Source organism: Capricornis sumatraensis, chromosome 1 (genome assembly GCF_032405125.1).
Source record: "Capricornis sumatraensis isolate serow.1 chromosome 1, serow.2, whole genome shotgun sequence".
Classification (NCBI taxonomy): domain Eukaryota; kingdom Metazoa; phylum Chordata; class Mammalia; order Artiodactyla; family Bovidae; genus Capricornis; species Capricornis sumatraensis.
In genome coordinates, this window is record NC_091069.1 from 132,754,714 (window position 1) to 132,768,711 (window position 13,998).

General features: G+C 34.9%; 1 protein-coding gene across 1 annotated transcript in view; it reads right to left on the reverse strand.

Moving 5' to 3' along the window:
• ROBO1 (roundabout guidance receptor 1) overlaps positions 1-13,998 on the reverse strand; it is a 449,648-nt gene that overhangs the window by 55,244 nt on the left and 380,406 nt on the right. The window contains exons 14-18 of the mRNA XM_068975047.1: positions 11,642-11,763; positions 10,581-10,812; positions 9,513-9,634; positions 6,029-6,200; positions 682-879 (exon numbers count right to left, since the gene is read on the reverse strand). Coding sequence (XP_068831148.1) covers positions 682-879; positions 6,029-6,200; positions 9,513-9,634; positions 10,581-10,812; positions 11,642-11,763 — 846 coding nt within the window. The remainder of the gene's footprint in view (positions 1-681; positions 880-6,028; positions 6,201-9,512; positions 9,635-10,580; positions 10,813-11,641; positions 11,764-13,998) is intronic.

Below are 13,998 nucleotides of genomic sequence, written 5' to 3' on the forward strand. Positions count from 1 at the left end.
TGGAAAAAGTGTCTGCGAATTCTTCAGCTTATTTGACTCATCCATAAAGTTATAAATAATTTTAGCTAAATAAACTTTAACTGCAGATACATTTTTAACAAAATCATCGTTGTCCATCAACAGTATATACGTAGTCAGCTCTGCAACTTTAAACATAACAATAAAAAAGTACTGTGTTCTCTCTCTGCAAACTGAAGCACATTATTCATTCATGCATTCTATATTCACTAAGAAACAATTATTTTATAAATAATAAGAAATATAATTATTTATAAAGAATCTCTTTCGCTTTACAAAGGGGAATGATGCTCCCTTTAAAGTTGTATGACAGTCCAAAGCTTGGATTTGTAATTCCTGAGACATGGAGATTAAAAATTTTCCTCCAGGATATAAAGCAATAAAGTAATTCCCTAAGAGAACAAGGGAATGGTATCATTACCAAGTGAAGACCTACCCTGGTGAAACATATTTTAAAGAAATTGAGCTTGAAACAGGTAAGTCCTATTGTAGTACTGATAACCAAGTGGAGTTTATACCTAGACATTGCAATAAAATAAAAGCAGTTTTGTAAATTTTTATATGGTAAAATAATAATATAGGATATATAATCAAGAATAACTTAGAGTCATATATTGAAATCAAGAGATATGTAAAACACGAAAAATTTAGGAAAGGTAATACCTTTTCTGATACCCGCGTAAGTACTAGCCAGCCCATTTCTCTTCTTTCTGTGTCGATAGAGCCAGATGCTGAAAACCATAAGGATGATCCAACAGGCAGCCCCGATTCCTGCGATGAATGCCGGCTGCTTCACTACGTCTGAGATCTGCTGAGCAAGGCTGACTTGGTCCTCAGGTGACACGGGGTTTCCATGAGAATCTGAAAAAGCCATCTTTGGGTTCATTGGGGTTTAAAACGCAGTGAGACAATAAGCACATGCTTATATACGTAAAGTGGCCATCATTATGTTGTTAATTTTTGGACAATAATTTCTGCTTTTCGTTGCAATGTGCACCATGGTCAATTAAAAGAGTTCATGGGATTTGGGGCAAGATTATATTCACTTTATTTATTTGAATTCAAAACAAACACAACAATTTTACGGAGCATATTTTAAAACAAAGATAATAGCCCATAATTCCTATATTTTGCTCCAGAAAACTGCAGTTCACCGATGGGATTTTCAGTGCAAACTGAGATAAAATACAAATTACACTTCTAAAAAGTGAAATACTTTACCCCAAGAATACAAATAAGGAGTATTGACTTGTTTAGTTGCTAAGCTGTATCTGACTCTTTTACAGCCCCATGGACTGTGTGTATGTGTGTGTGTGTGTGTGTGTGTGTGTATGTGTATCGGCCCCATGGACTCTGTGTGTGTGTGTGTGTGTGTGTGTGTGTATCTCCTCTCCCCCACCCTTGAATAGTCTAAGACGCTTAACTACCTCAGAAACACATTATTTGGAACTATGTTCAGAAGGGTCTATAAAAATTCAGGATCATTAAGAACCAATGAAAAACTGAGATTTTGTTATCACTGAAGGAACTATGAAAAAGTCTTTTTAAAAAAAGTGGAATTTTTTTTTTTTTTTAATTTTTTATTTTTTTAATTTCAAAATCTTTAATTCTTACATGTGTTCCCAAACATGAAACCCCCTCCCACCTCCCTCCCCATAACATCTCTGTGGGTCATCCCCATGCACCAGCCCCAAGCATGCTGTATCCTGCGTCAGACATAGATTGGGGATTCAATTCTTACATGATAGTATACATGATAGAATGCCATTCTCCCAAATCATCCCGCCCTCTCCCTCTCTCTCTGAGTCCAAAAGTCCGTTATACACAGCTGTGTCTTTTTTCCTGTCTTGCATAGAGGGTCGTCATTGCCATCTTTCTAAATTCCATATATATGTGTTAGTATACTGTATTGGTGTTTTTCTTTCTGGCTTACTTCACTCTGTATAATCGGCTCCAGTTTCATCCATCTCGTCAGAACTGATTCAAATGAATTCTTTTTAACGGCTGAGTAATACTCCATTGTGTACATGTACCACAGCTTTCTTATCCATTCATCTGTGGATGGACATCTAGGTTGTTTCCATGTCCTGGCTATTATAAACAGTGCTGCGATGAACATTGGGGTACATGTGTCTCTTTCAATTCTGGTTTCCTCGGTGTGTATACCCAGCAGTGGGATTGCTGGGTCATAAGGTAGTTCTATTTGCAATTTTTTAAGGAATCTCCACACTGTTCTCCATAGTGGCTGTACTAGTTTGCATTCCCACCAACAGTGTAGGAGGGTTCCCTTTTCTCCACACCCTCTCCAGCATTTATTGCTTGCAGATTTTTGGATCGCAGCCATTCTGACTGGTGTGAAGTGGTACCTCATTGTGGTTTTGATTTGCATTTCTCTGATAATGAGTGATGTTGAGCATCTTTTCATGTGTTTGTTAGCCATCCATATGTCTTCTTTGGAGAAATGTCTATTTAGATCTTTGGCCCATTTTTTGATTGGGTCGTTTATTTTTCTGGAATTGAGCTGCATAAGTTGCTTGTATATTTTTGAGATTAGTTGTTTGTCAGTTGCTTCATTTGCTATTATTTTCTCCCATTCAGAAGGCTGTCTTTTCACCTTGTGTATATTTTCCTTTGTTGTGCAGAAGCTTTTAATTTTAATTAGATCCCATTTGTTATGTTTCTGGCCACACACCATGTGACTTGCGGGATCTTAGTTCCCCAGCCAGGGCTTAAACCCGGGCCCTCAGCAGTGACAGTGCCGAGTTCTAACCACTGAACCGCCATGGAACTCTTAAAGAAAACTTTCTTTTAAAACAAGAACCATGGCCAGAGACAGCTATAAGAACATTAAATATGGACAAGATTATCAAGTGTCATGAATAGTGGAAAAGGCTCCTATTTTCTCTCAGCTATTTTGATTCAAGAATTTAAGACTGATGGACTTATGGCTATTGAAATTTACTTAGCTCACAATTACGTTTCAACCTACTAAGAGACTCCTGGCTCAAGCCCACCATTTTACCACGTCACACCGAGCAGACTGCAAAGTCTATAGAAGTCTGGAAGCTGTTCCTCTGTCGTCAAGGAATAACCTACTTGTGGGCACTAAGTGATGCCAGTGCTGAGGATGCCCAGTGGCAGAATTCTTACTATCTGTAAGAATTACTTACTATCTGTATCTGCACTCTTAATGTTCTTCCCCTATAACACCTGGTCAAAGGGGAAGGTGTTTGCCTATTTCATTAGAATTGGTGCTTTCTTACAACTGTTAAATCATTTGACTCTAAAATTGTTCTGCTAAAACCACCTGCTTTAAAGTAGAAACATTTTTTCCAGTCCAAAACTTTTTTTCCCAGAAAAATAATTGGAATAACTCATTGTTTATGAATAATATTTCTCAGATACAAAAAATATAGTTTTTTTCTTATTAAAATATATTGCTTTCTGATAAGACACTGGCAGGTAAAACAGAAAGCATTCCAAGGCTAAGGAAACAACCATAGGAAAATAGTCTTTTCTATATAGGGCTAAATTGCTACTCGTGTTGTATATGGGTGTGTTTTTATTTATCTTTTTCTTAAACAGAATTCCAGATTTCATTCTATAGGGTCAAGGCTGAAAAATCTATTTTTACAAGCAGCCTGCTTTCAACTGTTTCTTGACTGAAAGTTTCATTTCATGTTCCAGACTCTTTTATCTATGGTTATCCTAAGAGCACTTCATCCTCTGTAAGTTCACCAAGTGGATCTATTCTTTTTATTTCTAATACACCCTTTGTATCTGCTAGGTTTATAGATTTCATGGCTATTTGCACAAAGTTGAGTTGGGTGGCTTCAGATTTTATGAAGACAGCTAAGAGGGGTTCCATGCAGGCGACCAGATGGGCTTAACAGAATAAAGTGTGGTGTGACTAATGAATTAAAATGGCCCTTCTATATCTCAGTCTTTGTCTCACTGCAGCTGAGGCTATATTAAGATATGGAAAACTGGCACACATTTATAATTTCAAGAAAATCAATTTGATCCTTAAATCCTATGATTTAAATCTTAAATAAATAAAGTTACACATGGTCCTTTTTTCCAATTCATTTTTGAAAACCCAGAACTAGAAGTCATATATAATTTAAAAAGTAGACAAATGAAATGACAATGTAAGTTAATACTAACTTTTCACAAAACTAGGCAATTATCTGAGTAAAAAGACCTATGTTTAGACCGTTTTCTCCCATACCTTAAACTGTTTTCTCCCATACACTGCAATAGTCAAGTAATTAAAAAAAAAATTGTTTTCTATACTGCTTAAAAATTTGGAATAAATGAACCAGAAATAAAACCATGAAGCTACTTCTTTTTTTTTTTTTCACTTAAAAGTTGTGCATATTATAATCTGTTGAAAAAAAAAAGTGTTAAAGGTAAAAGATATTCTCAGAATTAAATTCTGGCCCATGTCTGCAGTAAAGGCGACAAGCTCTCCACTAAAGCTTGAATGGTTCTCTCATAGCATACAGCTGTCAGGGGGTAGTGTTCCCATTCATCTGCTTGGAATCACAAAACTGAGTTCTGTGCAGCAGCGACATGCACAATTTCCAGACATGGTGCCATTTAAACCTTGCCCCACACTGTATGTTTCTTGTCTTCCTTTCTGCTGGCCCAGGGTCAACCTTGGAAGCCACATCAGCCTGAGATTCTCCACGTCTACAATCACTGGACTTCAGGTGGACTCTGTGTTACTTTACAGAAATTCTGCAAGTGTATCTGGTACAGTGGCTAGTATTATCTTGACAGTGGAACATCAACAACAGTTTCCAAATTGGATATAAAGTTCCTTATGTATGCCAACAAAGTTTATTAAAAGTAGAATGTTTCTTAATTTTGTTCTGAGATAATTTCTAAGATGTCATCAATATTACCAACAAGAAACAATACTATGTACTTCTTTGTGATATACGAAGACTCATGTATCTGATTCTTTTTCATAATTTAGCAACTGGCATAAAATACTACTAATGCTTAACTTCTGACCTGGAAGGAACAAAGCTGACTATATGCTTCTCAGCATCATGAAATTTCACTATCATCTCTTAACATCTCTTAACACCTTTTCTCTCCTCCTTCCATTTACAAGTTTGTTGCTGTTTTTTTTGCTGTTGTTTCTGTTAGATTTGACTGGTAACCATTTGATAATTTGAATTGTATGTGTATGTCTCTATAATGAAGTATGGCAACTAAGCGTTCTGCACATTTTTTATTCCTCTAACCAGTTTTGAAGCACATTGTACTTTTACCTTTTTAAGTAACTAGCATATGCCATATTTCAATGCTCTTTAACATCTCAGTCTATCTTTTGTTATCACATGCAATATCATTTTAAATAGATAAAAATGGTAAATATAAATTGCATATTGCTCTAAACTTCAAATACTTAGTTTAAGTTTTACATAGAAATTTTTTTTTTAACCACATCTTTCCTGTTCACTGAGGCATCCTTTGTTGTTTAGTTGCTAAATCCTGTCCTACTCTTTTGCAGCCCCATGGACTGTCAGGCTCCTCTGTGCAAGGGATTCTCCAAGTAAGAACACTGGAGCGGGTTGCCATTTCCTTCTCCAGGGGAATCTCCCCTACCCAGGGACTGAACCTGGGTCTCCTGCATGGCAGACAGATGCTATAGCATGCAGACAGCAGGAAAGTTGAGGAGGTCTCATTGGTGCTCAGTTAATAGTATTTGTTGACAGATGGGAAAAAATTCAATAGGACAGAAAAAGGATGACACTGAACATTTACAGCCTTTTGCTCAAAATACCATTTAAAATGTTTGTTTGGATAAGTTTAAATTTAGTTGTGATATTATAGACAGATAAAATAAAGCTAACAATATTATTTTTGTAATTCTATCGGCACATTCCATAGTCTGTGCAACTTGCACTGGCTGCCTCCACTACGTACCAAAAAGAAAAGGAGGACACTGGGTACAGTGATAAGTCTTTCCAACCAGGTCTGCACTGGCACTCACCTAACTGGATGAACTGTGGCTCACTCTTCACCCCCGACCCGGCGCCCGTGCTGGCTGCCACCTCTACACTATATCGGATCCCAGGAACCAGTGAGGGAATGACCACAGAAAAGGTGGAACCATCTACTGTCTTGTTTATATGGTATCGCGTTTCATTGCCCAGACACCAGACCTGTAAGAAGAGCACAACAGTTATGTAAGTTAATATAAAGATCAACATAGCATTGTGGTTTTAGACCTAGACAGAGTTCAGATCTATCATGAACCTAATATAGGAAGGTTCAAAAGTCGTTTTCCCCTAGATCTAGTTCTGAGAAGATGCTTCCTGTCAAACCTAGTGTTAGTAGTACGTCAAAAACCTCTTTGAACTTTCTTATATACTCTTAAAGAATTATATCAAGTGATTCTACAAATGTTTCTACAGAAGATTATACCAGGCGATTCTACAAAGAACCTGGTTCTTATCAACAGGATTTGCTTTTTTAAAAAATACACCTAGGTATTATATGCCAGAAAAAGATAAAACAAACTTGCAAAAACTTGTATACATCCAGATAAAGAACAGTAACTTACCTATCATCATTCAGTGTTTTCATTTCTACTATGGACTGGGCATAATACCAGATATCACAAAACAAAAATGAGTGGGAAACTGTGTTTCTAATACTTTATTTCAACAGTTCTCAGGGATAAAATTACCTGACGCTGTTACAGCACCATCACTTTTTATGTCAAAACAAGAAGCAGTTGATTTAAAAAGAGAGAGAGTTTCTGACCAATCTAAACTATCTCGGCATAAGCATGGTTTTTAAAAAGAAAACAAGGACATATTTAGCACATGGAACTCTGCTCAATGTTATGTGGGAGCCTGGATGGCAGGGGGCGTGTTGGAGGAGAATGGATACATGTGTATGTGTGACTGAGTCCCTTGACTGTTCACCTGAAGCTATCACAACATTGTTAACTGGCTACACCCCAACACAATATAAAAAGTTCATAATAAATAAAGAGATGGAGCCAGGACCTATTACAGAAGTCTTTTCCAGAAATATGTGTTCCAGACCACCAAGACCTAAAAAATAAATATAACTGAACATAAAGAGTAAGGGTCATCCTAAGATTTTTCCATCGATGGTATGCTGAACTATTATCCATGAAAGAAAAATAGCACTCTGACCTTGTATTTATGGTAATATTAATTAGTTTTTGATAAAATACAAGATCCTAATAACAATACATATTTGATTTGAAAGAAAAATATTCTAATAAGAAAATTATTGTATCTCTCATTAACTTTGATGATATTTGTGGTAGGAAATTATTTGTAGGAAATTAAGATCTCCGAGCTACGCTATAATCCTTAATTTAAATTTCTCTAAAGGATTACTGAATTATTAGAGTGATCTTTTGCAATGTTGTAGATCTTGGACATGATGCATGACAGTGTCTGGACTCAATTTCTATAAGAAAATGATCCACGCAGTAGTAAAACACGCTCTGTATTCTTTATGATGTCCTCCAGCAAGATGTGGGATTATTTTCAAGTAGCCTATTGTTTAAACTGTAATAGGAAATGGGATTTAAAATGAATCTAAGAATGTCAGTGTCCTCTTTCACATGGGCAAAAATCTTTTTTGCTTTGAAAGTTAATATTATTTTAATATTGTTTTAATGCATAATACCAACAAATGGTCAGACTCTATACCAGGGTCTGATCATTTGGAAATAAAGAGTCCTTTGTGATTTTTTTCCCCCCAATTACATTACACAGCTGAACCAAAGCCACAAACTGATTTTGTACCAGTCAATCAGGTTGTGAAAGGCATTTTATTATTTTAAATTGACCATGAAGTTAAGTGAAATCCACCCTTTCTCATTTCTTTAGGAGAGAAATGAGTTTTGACTCTTAGGGGAAAATGCCTACATTAACACAATTTTGCTTGAGAGCTGAGATATCGCCTTATTCTATATGCTTAAAAATCTCTATAACAGTTTATTTTTCCAGACTGAACCATAGCATCCCAGTATTGAAATAATCTTGAAACTCATGAGAAAGTTCAAAGTGTAGAGATTCTTACGTATTAATGACTCAATTACAGTAGAAGATTTAATTTCAAACACACAATGCATTTATAACAGTATTTTAAATACTTTAAAAAAATGTCACCCCTTTAAATTATACACAAATTCATAAAGAGGTTTTTAGTTTGTTTTTAAAAGTCATTTTAAAATGAAATGTTATACCTAAAATTAAGCTCAGTATATTTGGTCATCGTACAAATTATTTTGGTACTCAGAAGTATATTTACAGTCTTTATTTGGGCCTTACCCAAAATGCATATCAACATCACCTGGAAAGATCTACCAAAGTATATAAACAAGGGCCTTATTACAGATGCTGAATCAGAATCTTTCAGAATGGTGGCCACGCACCTATATTTGTAAAATGATTCCATAAGTAATTCTGATATTAGCATGCAATTATCTGTAGAAGGTAAACGTGTATTTACTTTCTTACTATCAATTTCATATCAATAGAAACAGGTAAGTTTTCACATTTATGAGACAATTCAGTAAATATAATTTAACTGGTAACTAGAAAAATACTGAGGTATCATGGACATATAAAGCACTGTCTATAGAAATATACGTCTTGCAGTTAAAAAGTCTTCTAGTATGTAATGTGTTTACATACATATTGAAAAAATACAAGAGAAATTTACTTTCTTGTGTGATTTCCATAATTCAATCTATCATTTACTCATTTAACAGAGCTCATTAAGACTGTGCTATAATGCTTATTCATTAATAGGATAAATATCATGTCCCTAACTTAATTTTATTCTACCTTGGCATGCTTAATATATTTGCTTGAAAATAATCTAGGTAAGCCTTTCTAAATTCAATGATTAGAGATGATTAACTTCACAGGTAAAAATAATTATTTAGAATCACTGAATTAAATTACTTTCAATATATCGTATGTCTAAAAAATTTCATTCAAAGAAATTTAAAATTGAATTTCCTCTGAGACAAAATTTTATTTAGAGATGCTGAAAGATGAAAACAAATTTATTAAAAAATTTTCAGGCATATTGAAATAATTTTACCAACTTACCTCCAATGTTACAAAATTCCAAATGTGTTGAAACAAAGAAAGAAACCATATCTGATACAATTCCATGGGGCAAACTAATTCTGCAAATGCATTTAAGCTGCATTTGGTGGGGGGGGGGGGGATAAATTTTGACTGGTCTTTACATGTGTTGTTTGTGTGAGCACCTATATATACTGTGAGCAGGTAAATGCTCTCTTTTAAATTATTATTTTTTCAAATGGCTTAAGAAAAAAGTATTTCACAATTATTGACTCAACGGACAAGTATTAAAAAAAAATATGTTGCTATGCTCACCAGCAGATGGCGCCAAATATCCATGAACAATATAACCAAGCTTGCTTTTTTACTGTACATGTATTTATTTACCTTATACTCTTGGACCATTCCATTTTGAGTGTCTTCAGGAGGTGGCTGCCAACTAACAAGAATTGCAGTTCCATTTCCATCATTCTTTGATACAGTTACACTTTGAGGTGGGGCACTGGGTGCTATTAAATTGTTTTAAAGAGCAAGTTTATAAATAAGCATATTAAAAAACATTGAAAGCAGGCATTTAAACCATTAAACAGAACAAAGTTTATGTCTATAAATATATATATATATATGTTTAAGGATGTGTCTCATCCAAGTCTGATTAGTCCCAAACTGTTTAAATTTTTCCTCGATACTGCTAACTTATTGTTGCTGTGAATTTTCTATAACCAAAGTTATATAGATTAGCTATTTCCACAAAACATTCCAGGGGAATTCCTCTCTCTCCTATCCAAGTGCCATTGTCTCCCTAAAATGTTCAAAAGTATAAATGCTAACCATCCATGACATTAACTGTATTATAATTTACTGTAATCAAAGGAACAATTTAGGAACAATTCTTATTATTTTTGAAGATTATACCTGTGACATGTAACTTGTAACATTTATGTAAATACTAATTTTAATTTCCAGCTACACAGTGGCTAGACATACTGACTTGTATAGAGCTGAGGGGTTTCTAGGGATATGAACCATAAAATGTTAATCCCAGAAGGTTCTGGGCAAACCAAGACATTACTCACTTTATTTACAAATCCTCACTCAAAACAACATTTGATAAATGAATGAAAAAATTAACAGAAAGGCAAGCAAAGTGAGGATAATTACATCTTTAAATGTGAATTTTAGTTCTGAATAATTAGATATATCCAAGATATGTCACTAAGTAATACAATGTTCACATTTGCACATTTTTATATAGGCCGCTATTAAAGCAAGTCAAGTATTACAGACTTTAGTTTTTAGTAGTTCTAATTAAATAACATCTATTAACAAAATACAATGCTCACTACCAAGACAGTTAATAATGTCACTATTACCATTAAAATTTTTCAATTACATTAATAAAAGCCTAATGAAAGCACTGCAATGCATAGTCATCACACATTTCATTATACTTGCCTTCTTCTAGGGTTTTGGCAAATTTAATTTCACTATCTGCTCCTTGAAATTCATTAAAAAAAGGACGAGCCTTAATTTCATAGTTGACTCCTTTTTTGAGATCAGGGATAACCACACTATTTTTGGTTGGGGTCCTCACTTCAAAAACTAACCACTCGGATTCACCATGGTTGGCTCCAGACGGGCGGTAAAGAACTTTGTATCCTTGAATATACTGAGACTGCTGGTCCACCTATTACAATGACAAATAAAATGCAATCACTCATTCCTTCCATTGACTTTTTAGAAAATCATGAAAATTAATGTGACAAGAGGCAAACAAATTCTATCTGGCTTCATCTCACAGTTTCCTAGTCTATATGAGGTAGAATATGAAAAACAAATCACTATCCTTTGTAATCTGCCCACTTATCCAGCTTAATGTATAATTTTAGCTATGAATTTCTATGCTTCATGTAAAAATGTGCCGCACCATGGCAGTTCTCTGGTAGACAGCTAGAGATAAGTCAGAGTGTCAAGGGGATGAGGAAACAACATGTGTTTTCCATTTTCTAATTTTAAAAGACTACTGAATGCTATTTAGAAATAGTTCTCAGTTAAAAATGTTCATATGTTAATAATTCTGTAAGTTATATACACTCTTTTGAAGAGTATTAGGAATACATAGCTTGTTTCCTTTGAGACGGGTATTCATTGTATGTATGCTTAGTCACTCAGTCATGTCTGACTCTTTTCTACCCCACAGACCACAGCCTGCCAGGCTCTTCTGTGCATGGGATTCTCCAGGCAAGAATACTGGAGTGGGTTGCTATGCCCTTCTCCTGGGGATCTTCCCAACCCAGTTCATTACTGCATAACATAAAATACACGCAAGATGACATTTTTCTCTGTTTAAAACCATTTCATAGCTACCCCAACAAACAATATTTATATTATAAAATTATCATTGGTGGGGAAGTAAGGAACAATATATATATGCATATTTTTCATACAATGATCTCCAAAAAGTCATCTGCTTATTAAAACTGAGATCAAATATTACAACAGCAACAATGACTCACTGTCCAGTGCACTTCGATTGAAGAGGAGGAAAGGATGGTGGGGTTGTGGAGATGCAGTACAACATTCCCCAGTTCTCGCTGGACCTGCTTGTGATCCACCCCCTGACTGGTTGGGGGAATATCTGCAACAATCCCAGAAGACTGTGTCAAAGCCTAGACAATGGTTCTGACTTGAATAAAAGCATGGGGAAACAGTCCTTTCATTCACTGAAAATCTCAGAAAAGAAGAATCATTCCAACTGTGAAGAATAATTTCAATCTGTGCTACAGAATAAAACAGGAACAACCTAACCTTTTTATTAGAATCGGGAGGACAGGACATACAGAGAGAGATAACAAGCAGAGGGCATATAGAAAGCAAAACAGAGCAGGTGGCAAAAATAACAACGGCAGACATCAGTGTTTGAGGCCTCCTCCTATCATGTAATGACCGCTTTCTCGCCTAGGATGAATGGCTTAGTGCAATCCACTCTGAGTTTGTTACAGAACCTTCTGTAGTGATCCTAACTATGCAAGAAAGGAGATATCCAGGATCTGTGACCAGCAGATGAGTAATGAAGAGAATGGAAACACCTAAGTGGAAAGCAAGCACAAAAAGAAATTAGACACCTCTCATCTTATAAGATAAACCTAGATATCTTTCCAAATAAGATATGTTAGTGGTTATAAAAGGGGGTATGGAAACCAGCAACAGGATAGGACAGGTTAGAATAGAATAAATCTGATGAGAAAAGAGTACTTAACATCTATTTAACTGATGGCTGCTTTACTTTAATCATCGTATCCCTGTCAAAAAGGTTCAATAAAGAGCTTTAAATCTCAAAAAATCAATGTTTTTAGAAAGGAGATCAGGAGTATAGTAACAATTAAAACCGTTACTAGTGTTCATTTATGTTGGATTTTTTTTTTCCAACAAAGAAGTATTTTTGCTAAACTTACTAAAAAGTCTGTACTTGATAAAAGTTGCCTGTTTCTACAGAGATTTTCTAAATACAGATGCTTTGCTTTGTTTACAGTAGCATGAACAAGAGAAGAAAATACTTTCATATCTAGAATTGTCCTTCTCAAATACCATATTTTGGCACATATATTCTAGACTACTTTCCATCTCATAAGCAACAGAAACAAGAATATTAGTTTTACGAATAATTAAAGAAAGAACTGAGTTTGCATAGAAAACAAAAACATGGATATTAAAAGTAAGATCGGTTGTCTGGGAAAATAATTTTAAAAAGAGTGGATATGTGCATTTGTATAACTGGTTCACTTGCTATACACTTGAAACTAACGCAACCCTGTAAATCAACTATACTTCAATAAAAATTTTTAAAATGAGGTTGGTAAGTATCTTTGATAGAGTTCAGAGAACACAGGCAAATGAAAGAGATGACAGATCAAGAGTACTATTCAAGACTCTGATGTAAAACCTTGATTTTATATATATATATACTGAGCCTCTGACATAAATTTATAAATAAGCAAAATGAGAAAAACTGAGTTTTGGCTTCTCATCCTTTATCAAACATTAGGAGTAGGTTTGGCTCATATTGGTCCTCAGGCCACAGACTATAGATAGAAAATACTTGATTGTTAAGTTTTTCATCTCAGGAATATTTCCTTCTGCACTAGTCTCCATTGCTCATAGAATTTAATTACCATCTATCATTCATGGACAGAACTGGCAACTCCCCAGCTCAGCAACTTGACAGCCATGTAACACTGGGAAGATTTTGTAACCTCACTATTTTTCAGTTACCTCATCTGTCAAATGGCAGTATCAGTGGAAGTCACTTTGGAGTGTTTTTGTGAGAATTGAATTTCTTAAGGTATAGAAAGTCCTTTTGTTGAAGGTAGGGATTGGGTCCATTTTTGCGAACCTAGACTACCCAGCACAATGACATACATATAGAATGTGTTTAATTAACACTAGTTGAGTTAAAGTGAATTACTGTATGGAACACATACACATATTATACACATTAGCTTCTAAATATGCTCTCTCATATGTAAGATTCCATCCTTAGGGAAATCGTCTGCCTTCTAGGAAGTGTCTTCAAACATGTCAGTAATCATTTTTAAAGGTAACTACTATAATTTGCATGGCAATCTCTAATTTCTCTGGTTGAGGTAACCTTGCTAGTTAATCCTCTTGTGAAAGTTTCTAGATTCTCTTGCCTACTGTCACCATCTTGGAAATAGAACATTATTTCAGAAAATTCCTCACAAGTAAGAAAAATGGAAAGTAATGTTTAATAGTATAATATTGAGACATTTATTAATTGATCTCTTTACTGTTCTTGTTTTCCTTCTCCTCCTGAAAGAAGGGTATTATCATGAAAAAGGTCTTCCCAACATTC